General features: G+C 37.8%; 1 protein-coding gene across 1 annotated transcript; it reads left to right on the forward strand.

Moving 5' to 3' along the window:
- The first annotated feature begins 701 nt into the window (after positions 1 to 701).
- Positions 702 to 3800, forward strand: EXPA7 (expansin A7). Its single transcript, XM_077391289.1, has 3 exons — positions 702 to 777; positions 1032 to 1347; positions 3447 to 3800. Exons 1-3 carry the CDS (start codon positions 774 to 776, stop codon positions 3757 to 3759), a joined length of 633 nt encoding a protein of 210 aa, XP_077247404.1. The 5' UTR covers positions 702 to 773; the 3' UTR covers positions 3760 to 3800.
- Positions 3801 to 11241: the final 7441 nt, after the last annotated feature.

Genomic DNA, 11241 nt, shown 5'->3' on the forward strand with positions numbered 1-11241 from the left:
AAACATTCAAGGAGATGTTTAGTCTATTTCTTGCATTGCATGCACGATCTCTATACTTTGAAGAATTCTTCTAAATAAAACTTGCAAGCACGTCTCCCACCCACTATTACATATTTCCAGATTTGTCCTCGACATTATACCTAAAACGTTGGCTTCTCACAAATGATTCTAATCTAACATATGAGATCCAAGCCGTTCGTTTCATGGTGGACTCACCACACTTGTGGGCCATAGACCAAAAATCACATTAAGGGGACGATCTTAACTGATCAAATGAGCACGTGCCGATGGACGAGACAATCGGTGGCATCATGTTTGAAGGGTTAGGATTGCTCAATGCTCCATCTGTTGTAAGCCGGACCAAAATGGACGGTCAGGATCTAGAAAACAGAAGATAAAATATTGGATACAGTCCCATCATACTAACCTTGGAGGGCTATTTGGGTCTTTTCATAAACTTTAGTCAAATGTATTTGATTAAAAACATGTACAACCAATGATTCTTTTTCAAAAAATAGTAGCATATAAATAGAACTTGACTTGGCTACACAGAACATTGCACGTACATCGTTATCCTTTAGCTAAGCTAGAGCATGGCTTATTCTTCTTCTTCTTTTTCTTCTTCTTCTTATGGTTCATGGAACTTCGGTCTCTTCCTCGTCTGCTGGATGATGGCCATCACATCCATAGAGGCACTCGCTCCACGGTTCCGACCTAGTGCTTGGTCCCTCGCCCATGCCACATTCTATGGTGACGACACCGCGTCCGAAACCATGGGTCTGTCACTTATCTAGGCTATTTCGCTACCATTTCATCTATGAGGTTGTTTCACCTTCGTCAAGACTAGTGAAAAGTTTTAACAATTTCACTAAAAAAAACTAGGGGTGCAACTCGGGTCATTTTTTTTTGAATTCGGGTTATTTTTTTACCATAAAATCGAACTGGATTTGGGTTGGCAACTCACTTAGTCATGACGAAGGTGAAATGATCTCTTCATCTATAGCCGATTATTTATTTATTTATTTATTCAGGAGGGGCTTGTGGGTACGGAAACTTGTTCACTACAGGTTATGGGACTAATACTGCGGCTTTGAGCTCGACCTTGTTCAACAACGGATACGGGTGCGGAACATGTTACCAAATCAGATGTACATCATCTAGCGCGTGCTTCGCAGGGTCCCCGGTCGCCACTGTGACAGCGACAAACCTTTGTCCGCCCAATTGGGCCGAGAACTCTAATGCAGGTGGCTGGTGCAACCCACCGCGCACTCACTTTGACATGTCGATGCCCGCTTTCAAGAAGATTGCTTATTGGAAGGCCGGGATTGTACCGGTCATGTATCGCCGGTATAGTTCTTCTCTCTTCTCTGTAACAACTCATTTGAATTATACTCTCTTATCTGGTAATGCACCTTTGCTTTGCATGTACAAAATTCTTGGAAAACTTTCAAATTTTTGATGCCCTGATATATAAACTTGAAAAAGTCCAGAATGATTCAAAAAGTTTTACATTTTTTAGAATTAAATGTGAGTTTTCTTAACTATATGTGAACACGCGGTAAAAGTTGTCATACGCTATTAATTTACTGATCTTGTAATAAAAGATTGAAAAGACAATGTAGTGAAAATCAAACTCACGTCTTAATGTAGCAAACACATACACTTCGGACGTGGAGTAAAAGTTTTCTTTGAAAAGAATTTCCCTGGAAAAGAGTTTTCCAACATTTGACCATCTCATTTTCCATAGAACTTTTTTCCAAAATAAAAAGATTTTCCCTTTTTTTTCCTATGAAAGATTTCAACACTACTGGACCATGGATTTTTTGAATAAAAGAAAAAGAAAAGTATATTATAGATAGTAGATATAAAATGATACTTCCACTGCCTTTTTAGCATTTCCATCCTCTTATATTGTTAATGACACCCCTACTGCCCCTTATTTTGGTAATGACACTCCACATGAGGAAACTACTTAAGTAGATAACCAACTACTCACCACTGATATACCAGGAGACTACTTCACTGCTATTACACCTATCAACTACTACACTTTTAATTCACCACTACACTACAAGGCAACTGAGTGCAACCAAACAGGCCTTAAACTCTGCTCGATATTTTCGAATTTTCAAATTTATTCCCCAACATAGAAGAAGGCGGACAGCCAATGAGATGGCCGATGGGTTGGCTAAGAGTGGCGTTAATTGACCCGCTGTTAGCATCGCTATGGGAGAGCTGGTGGTGTGAACTGTAATTTTTGGGTTTTGGAATTACATGTGTGTCTGGGGTTTCTTAGTAGGGCTGGCAACGGGGCGGGTCGGCGCCGGATGTTGGGGTCCCCTACCCCTTCCCCTTTGAGGGGAATTTCCCCCCTCCCCTTCCCCTCCCCTCTGCGGGGATGGTGGGGAATCCCCTTTCCCTCCCCGCGGGGAATATCTAATCCCCTTCCCCTCCCCGCATCCTTCGGGGACAAAATCCCCGCCCCACTCCAACATCACCCCCTCTTTAGTCATTGATACACCGATGATGGGTGTCCCTAATCAACTTGATGCAATTTCAATATATAAAAATGTTATAAACTAACATACTTGTAGACGAAGGAGATATATTTCTTACTCTTCAGAAGATAGCAAAATCCCTTGAAGTACTGACTTGACTCTTGAGTGCCCTCGCAGCAGTCGCACCAACAGGCGTTATAAACCCAAATAGATGCCTGAGCAATGTTTAGAGGCTTGGGAATCAGCAAAATGCAAAAAGTGAACTGTGTCCCTAACCTGAGCAATGTTTCTTTCGTGGGAAGGAATTAAGGAAACCCTAAGTCCCTAACCAAAATAAAAATGCAATTTATTATTTTATTATTTTATTTTCGCCACCGATGTTGGCATTACGATTTTTTGATAATGGCATACACTCAGCTTGTCTTTATTATTTCAACATCTGTCAAAAGGTTATTATAGTTCCCAAAATGCTCTCAGAAACTAATTAAAAGGAAAAGACAAGCTAAGTTTATGTTTGGGGACATCTTGTAGCCGATCCACAGAGTTTCTAGTAGTTTTCCTTAAAAAAAAACACTTAAAAATATACAAAAAAATGGCATTGATTAACGGGGCGAGCGGGGAGGGGCAGGGTGGGGCGGGGCGGGGAGGGGACAACTACATCCCCTTCCCCTTCCCCTCCCCGCACCGGGGAATTTTTAAATTCCCCTTCCCCTTCCCCTTCCCCTATCAAATTGGGGAATCCCCGCCCCAAACGGGGCGGGGCGGGGAAGATCCCCTCTTTTTCTGGTGAAATTGCCAGCCCTATTTCTTAGCCTCTGACTGGGGACATCTTGTCCCTCCCATGTAATGATTATATATTAATAAAGTTATCGTTACCTGTTCCAAAAAAAAAAAAATTTATTCTCCAATCCCAACTTTGTAACTATATTTTGAATGGGTTTGTTGCAGAGTCCCATGTGTAAAAAGAGGAGGGCTTGAATTCACTTTCCAAGGAAATGGGTATTGGTTGTTGGTTTATGTGATGAACGTGGGAGGAGGAGGAGATATAGCGAGCATGTGGGTGAAAGGAAGCCAAAGTGATTGGATTAGTATGAGTCATAACTGGGGAGTCTCGTATCAGGCATTTGCTACACTCCAAGGCCAGTCTCTTTCCTTCAAGGTCACTTCTTACACTACAATGCAGACTCTCTTAGCGTGGAACGTTGCTCCTTCTAACTGGCAAGTGGGCTTGACGTATCAAGCTTCTGTAAACTTTCGTTAATTTTATCTCAAAGTGCTACTGTGGCCTTTCTATTTATCTGTTTTTAGCCATGAGTTTTTTTTTTTCTTTTTTTTTTGTGCGCGCGCTTCTATTAGAAATATTACCAAAAGTTGATCATAAGAATATGGAGAGAGAAGGCCTCAATGACTATCATTTTCTTTTGTTCAAGCTCACCTAATTTACCTGTATGTGCCCTATCAGCCTTTACGTGGCTAGGGCTAACAAGGGCGCTATAGGGACTTCTTAGAGTAATTTTAGAGTAAATCAAGATCTATTATGATGATATTAGTCTAACCATGCAAATTACTAGAATACAAAAGAAGACAAGAAACTTAACTTGATCAGCCACAGCGGCACAGCAGAGATCGAAGCAGTGGACCGAACTGGGCTGGATCTTCTACTGCCTCTCTGGGTGACTTGATCTCCGATGGGGAAGATCTCCTTATAGTTGTAGAGACCAACCCCTCATATTTAGAGAAAAAGATCTCTTAGAATTTCACCAATAACATAACTCTAATTAGTTAAATTAATTTAATTAACCACTAATCTTGATGCAGTTATTTTAAGATAAGACGCATTGATACCTAGGGGTGCAACTCGGGCGGGTTGGGTTCGGGCCGAGCAACCATTTACTCAACTCGAATCCGACCCGAGCAGCCCTTTTTGCCAGCCCGAACCCGACCCAACCCGAGATTTTAAGCTTAAAAACTAAAAAAATTATTAAAAATTTCAGGTTGAACTCGGGCCAGGTTGCCCAAGCCCTCAACCCGAACTAAACCCGGGTTGAGAAAACCCAACCCGAACCCGACTTGAACTCAACCCAACCCGAGTTTTTTTCCGGGTTGAGCCCGCCCGAGTTGCACCCCTATTGATACCTAAACATCCATATATTAATAAGATAAGACACATTAATACCTTTATTTCCCTTATTGATCACTTGGTCAAATGGGTAAATCCAGTAATTTCACACTTAATTTTATTCAACAGTCTAGACCGTTAATCTAAAATCAATGACTGACCACGTAAGGTTCTACACTTCTACTTGAACTTAGGTTATAGGGGAATTAAGTGCATAATAGAGGCTCTTGCTATGAGAGCTCCTTACTACTTGAGCTTTCATGAGCGACCACCGTTTCTATTTCACAGCAAGGAGTGAGAGGAGAGAAGGAAAGGGAATAAACCATATTCTAAGGATTGCCATTTTCTGGCAGGCGGTTCTAAGGATTGCAGGTACAATATATCCACCTCCCATAAATATTGTCCTCTGAGATAATATTCACATTTATTTGTATATAAAAAAAAACTAGTAGTTGTTGCTGATCAACAATTTCTAAATTTAAAACACCAACCACTGAATTTGGGTTAGCATGTTTCTGCTTGCTGAAAAGTTAGTGATGTGAACAACATCGACATATTTTTGAGGAGTTAATCGTAACACAATTACCATCTTATCATCTTCAAATCATGTTAAATTTCAACAATGCAAACTCAAACATTTCCTGAGTCTGCCTTTTACGTCCATGCTTTATGCCTTCCCTAGATTATGTCAATGCATTCTTTAATCAGAAGTCTTCGTAGAAAGTTTACCCAAATCTGCAAATTTTGGGTTTAGTCATTCATCAATTTTTTGTAGAAAGTTTCCCTAGTCCACTTTCTGCGTTTAGTCCTTCATCAATTGTTTATATAAAGTTACCCAATTCTGCATTCTTTCTTTAGTCCTTTAATAGTTTGAAGAAAGTTACCCAAGTCTCCTATCAATATAAAGGGAGCTTCGACTCTCTTTTATTCAGTGAAAGATGCCACGTCTTGTGTATCTGAGAGCTCTAATATTAATAGTGTATCTTAGATGTCTATTCATTAAGGGAAACATCCCTTCAAGACATCTCTTGGATTGATTTGCATAATGACCATTCGATCACAACTCTTTGTGATTTAAGTGTTTTAGATCATCCACAAAGTGACCATTGTGTTTGAAAATCATCCATGACTGTTGGGAAGCAAAAGGACATGAAAATGTTTGAAAACGGAAGTGAAAAACCATGTCCATTTTCTCCCAACGAATAGATTTTCGAACATCTGCGGTCGACCGCGCTATCGCGGTCGCCCGCCGACATGCTTCTGGACATTTTATTTTTTACTATTCAAAGATCCGCGGTCGACTAGGCCACCCCCAGTCGTCCGGCCTCACCTCTCTGGAAATTATTTATACTTCCATAAACCAATCCGCGGTCGCCCGGGAACCCCTGGTCGACCGGCCCTGTTTGAAAATTGTTTTTCTAATTAAAATATAATTTGTGAAAAACCCTTTAATTTTCCAATAACATTTTGAAAAATCTTTAACAATCCCCCATCATTTTCAAAATGAAAATACTTTCCTCATCAGGCTTGGAAACCTTAATGCATAAATGAAGATATCTTTCGATTTGAACTTTCACTTAATGAAAACACATCAAAGTTAGCCAGAATTGCATAGTAGATGTATATTTGAACTAGCTATTCTATTCGACTAACCGGACACATTTACACACATAAAATTTCATCTTTATAGGTAGTTTCTAAGAGCCAACACATGTATTGGCCTTGTGTCTATATCTTGGTTTCATGAGCGCTCTAGAGACTGCAAAATCTCATAGAAAGCGGCATCACTCCTACACTCACATAGGTAGACTTATTAAGAGTGTCCCTGTAACTAAAACACTAAAACACTATGTTATAAGTCTATTAAGAGCCCATTTGCTCATCCTTACCCTTGTAAACATTACAGGTACCAAGCACTTTACCTTGGGATGAAAATGATGTATATTATAGTGCTTGCAATCACTCCATATGATGTACTTGGACTCATTGAACTCAAGACTTAATGTTTATGCAAGTATTGAGTCGAGGTTCCATCATTGGTGACTATTGGTTAATGGCTTTAACCCCATCCTTACAGATGTTTTACACATCAAATCTCTTGCAAGAGCTTTAGTCAAAGGATCAGCAAAATTTTGGCTTGATCTCACATAATCAATAGTCACAACACCATTGGTTAGTAACTCTCTTATAGTACTATGTCTAAGTCCTATATGTCTGGGCTTACCATTATAAATATGATTATATGCCATTGATAGTGTAGCCTGACTATCACAATGAACATAAATCGATGGCACTGGTTTAGGCCATAATGAAATTTCCAATAATGAATTCCTAAGCTATTCTGCCTCTTTACAACATGTAGCCAAGGCTATAAATTCTGCTTCAAGAGTAGAAGTAGTAATGTATGTTTGCTTTTTAGAGGCTCAGGAGACACCTCTCCCATCAAGAGTGAAAATCCACCCACTGGTTGATGTATGGTCTATCCGCTCAGTTATCCAACTGGCATCAGTGTATCCTTCTATCACTGTTGGATACCCACTATAACATAAACCATATTACATAGTCCTCTTCAAGTATTTAAATACTCTAAATATTGCATTCCAATGTGCAAAACCAGGACTACTAGTAAACCTACTAAGTTTACCTACTGCAAATGCTATGTCTGGTCTAGTATATGTCATAGCATACATGAGACTACCAATAGTACTAGCATAATCTAGTTGAGAAATGATCCTACCATGATTATGATATAACCTCTCATTAGGATCAATAGGTGTTGGAATAGGTGAACACTCAAAATGATTAAATCTTTTGAGCATCTTTTCTATGTAATGAGATTGGGTTAGAATCAAACCATTGTCATTCATTATGATTCTTATTCCCAAGATTATATCTGCTTTACCCATGTCTTTCATATCAAAGTTTTGAGACAAAAAAGATTTATTACTTTGAATGTATTCAATATCTGTACTAAATATTAACATGTCATCTACATAAAGACATATAATAACACCTTTATTACCTTTAAAATTACTATAAATATATTTATCTGACTCATGTATTTTATATCCATTTGACACTAAAACTTTATCAAATCTTTCATGCCACTGCTTAGGGGCTTGCTTAAGTCCATACAAAGATTTGATTAGTTTACAAACCTTATGCTCTTGTCCTGATAATATGAAACCCTTTTGTTGTTCCATGTATACTTTTTCATCCAATTCACCATTTAAGAATGCAGTTTTGACATCCATTTGGTGAATATAAAGTTTGTATATGAAAGCAAGAGCTATTAAGACTCTAATGGTGGTAATCCTAACAACTGATGCATAAGTGTCAAAGTAATCATTATCGAGTTTTTGTGTAAACCCTTTGGCACCTGGTCTTGCCTTAAACTTCTCTATTGATCCATCTACTCTCATCTTCTTCTTGAAGATCCATTTACAACCTATTGGTTTTGACCCAGGTGGTAGGTCAACCAAAATCCAAGTCTTATTTCCCATGATATAATCCATTTCATCATTAATTGCTTCCTTCCAAAATGCAGCATCTTGTAACTTTATAGCTTCTTCATATGTTTTAGGATCACTTTCTATGTTCAAGTCTAACATTATAGAAGTTTTGAGTTTTTTTCTTGTTCCTTCTACTATATAGGTAACAAAACCAGGACCAAAACTCTTCTCTTTTCTATTTCTTTTACTTCTTCTTATTTCACTAGGTTTACCAACTTCTGTTTGAGATTCTAAAGGAGGTTCTACAAAAATACTAGGTTGAACTTCTTTTGAAATTGAAGTGAACCTATTCTCATAGAAAAAAGGCATCTCTAGATTCAATTATTGTATTAATTTCTAGAAATTCATTAGGTTCTATAACTAGAAACCTATAGGCCTTACTATAATTAGCATATCCTAAAAAGATACATTCTATACCATTCGCACCTAATTTCCTTAATTTAGGTTTAGGAACTTTAACTATGGCCCTACAACCCCAAACTTTAAGATAACTTAAGTTTCGTTTTCTTTTCTTCCATAGCTCATAAGGTGTTACATTTGACTTTTTACTTGGTACACTATTTAATATGTAACAAGCAGTAAGTAATGCTTCACCCCAAAAACTTTTATTTAAACCAGAATTAACAAGCATAGCGTTAATCATTTCAGTTAGAGTCATATTCTTCCTTTCTGCTACACCATTTTGTTGTAGTATATAAGGGGCAGAAGTTTCATGAACTATGCATACTGACTCATAGAAAAGAGGAAAGTGGTATTCACCATCCCTATCTGATCTTAGACACTTAATGCTTGTCTCACATTGGTTTTCTACTTCTATTTTATAAATCTTAAATTTTTCTAACACTTCATCTATATGACTAAGTAAATATACATACCAAAACTTAGAATAATCATCTATAAAAGTAACAAAATACTTTTTACCTCCCCTTGTAGGAATACTATGTATATCAAATGCATCGCTATGTATTAAATCTAACATATTAGAAGTTCTATCAACTTTAGGAAATGATTTAGTTATTAATTTAGTTTGTACACATATATTGCACTTATCTACTAAATCAATTTCACATTTTGGAATTAAATATAACTTAACCATATCATTCATTTTCCTAGTATTAACATGTCCTAAATGATTATGCCATAAAGATAAAAAGTCAACAATATAAGCAAAGACATTCACTTTATTAATATTGAGTTTAAACATCCCTTCATACACGTATCATTTTCCAACAAAAGTACCCCCTTTAGAAAGTACGAACTTGTCAGATTCAAAAACAAGTTTGAAGCCATTCTTGTTAAGAATGCTTCCAGAAACTAAATTCTTTCTCACTTCAGGTACATGGAAGACATCGGTAAGAGTGAGGCGCTTGCCGTATGTAAATTCCAGTTCTACTTCATCTTTTTCTTTGACTTCTGCCGTTGACGAATTGCCCATGTAAAGGACACTTTCATTTTCAACTGTTTCATAGGTTGAAAACAGATTCATGTCCTTACAGACATGCCTCGTCGCCCCTGAGTCAATCCACCAATCACTGCCATCTTCAAGGATATTCGTCTCAGAAATCATGGCAACAAACTTGTTGTTATCTGTTGGTGTTCCCGACTTCTTATCTTTAAGAAGTCGACATTCACTCTTGTAGTGGCTTGGTTTGCCACAATTGAAACAAGCACCCTTCATTTTCTTATTCTTATTATTATTCTTTTCAGGGTGTTTGTTTTTTTCCGATTGCCTTTCCCTTGTTAGTTCGACTTATTGTCATTTTCCACCAAGTGTATTTTAGAGGAAGAATTCTCATAATCTTCTTTATGATCTCTTGACTCTTCATCAATCCTAAGGCATTGAGCCAAGTCATCAAGAGATATTTCATCTGTCTTGTGTTTGAGACTTTTTCTAAAGTCTTTTCAACTTGGCGGAAGTTTGTCAATAATCGACGGTACAATAAAGAAATCACCAAGTAAAATGCCTTACAAATGAATTTGACTCACCATGTGTTGAATTTCATGCAGTTGATCAATAACAGGTCTATCATCTACCATGCGATAATTCAAGAAATGACTCACTGAGAACTTTTTGCTACTTGCATCCTTTGCCATGTATTTTGCTTCGAGTGCATTCCAAATCTTGCTCGCTGATCCCATTCCTTGATATATGTTGAATACAGTATCCGACATAGCATTGAGGATGTGTTCTTTGTAAATGTAGTCACCTTGTTCCCATTTCAGTCTTGTACGAGCCTATGCTAAAGTTTCATTTTCAACCGCCAACAGTTTTGGGCTTGTGAGAACTCGAACAACTTTTAGCGATATAAGGATGAAGTGCACTTTCTTTTGCCATCGCTTGAAATTCCCTTTGTCAAATCTTTCAAGTTTGACAAAGTCTTGGGTCATTTGACGAACCGAAAACAACACCATTGAAGCAAGACGAAAAATATGAAAAGAAAATTTTATCTTAAGATTGTTGGTGGGGATTTCTAGAAGATAGAAATTTGTAGAGTTGCTTCAAGGCGTGTAATTGCTTTCCTTAAGACAAATTTCGCCCCCACCAGTTGTGTGCAAAGGGGACCTACGAATTGCCTCCAAGATATAATGAAGCCTTGTAGGAAGATCCTACAAATGCTTGATGACACTTTGCACAAGTGAAAGCAAATCCAAAACGCCTCTTTAAGAACTTCAAGCCTTTGAGAAATCACTAAAAGTGTTTCTGCAGTAAACAGTCTTTAGTGCACTGTTTTATGAATAATAAAAATGAAAATAAGAGAGAAGGGAATTGCAAGAGAAAACTACAGCAATAATTGTTTTCTATATATTGAAAAGACAGATTTCTGCTCTTTTTATAGAGCATTAGATGTCTATTCATTAAGGGAAACATCCCTTCAAGACATCTCTTGGATTGATTTGCATAATGATCATTCGATCACAACTCTTTGTGATTTAAGTGTTTTAGATCATCCACAAAGTGTCCCTTGTGTTTGAAAATCATCCATGACTGTTGGGAAGCAAAATGATATGAAAAGGTTTGAAAACGGAAGTGAAAAACCATGTCCATTTTCTCCCAACGGATAGATTTTCGAACATCCGCGGTCGACCGGGCTACCGCGGTTGCCCGCCAACA

The sequence above is a fragment of the Tasmannia lanceolata genome, unplaced genomic scaffold (genome assembly GCF_043159265.1).
Source record: "Tasmannia lanceolata isolate RefF3 unplaced genomic scaffold, GAP_Taslan_0.1 ptg000012l, whole genome shotgun sequence".
In the NCBI taxonomy this organism is placed as follows: Eukaryota; Viridiplantae; Streptophyta; class Magnoliopsida; order Canellales; family Winteraceae; genus Tasmannia; species Tasmannia lanceolata.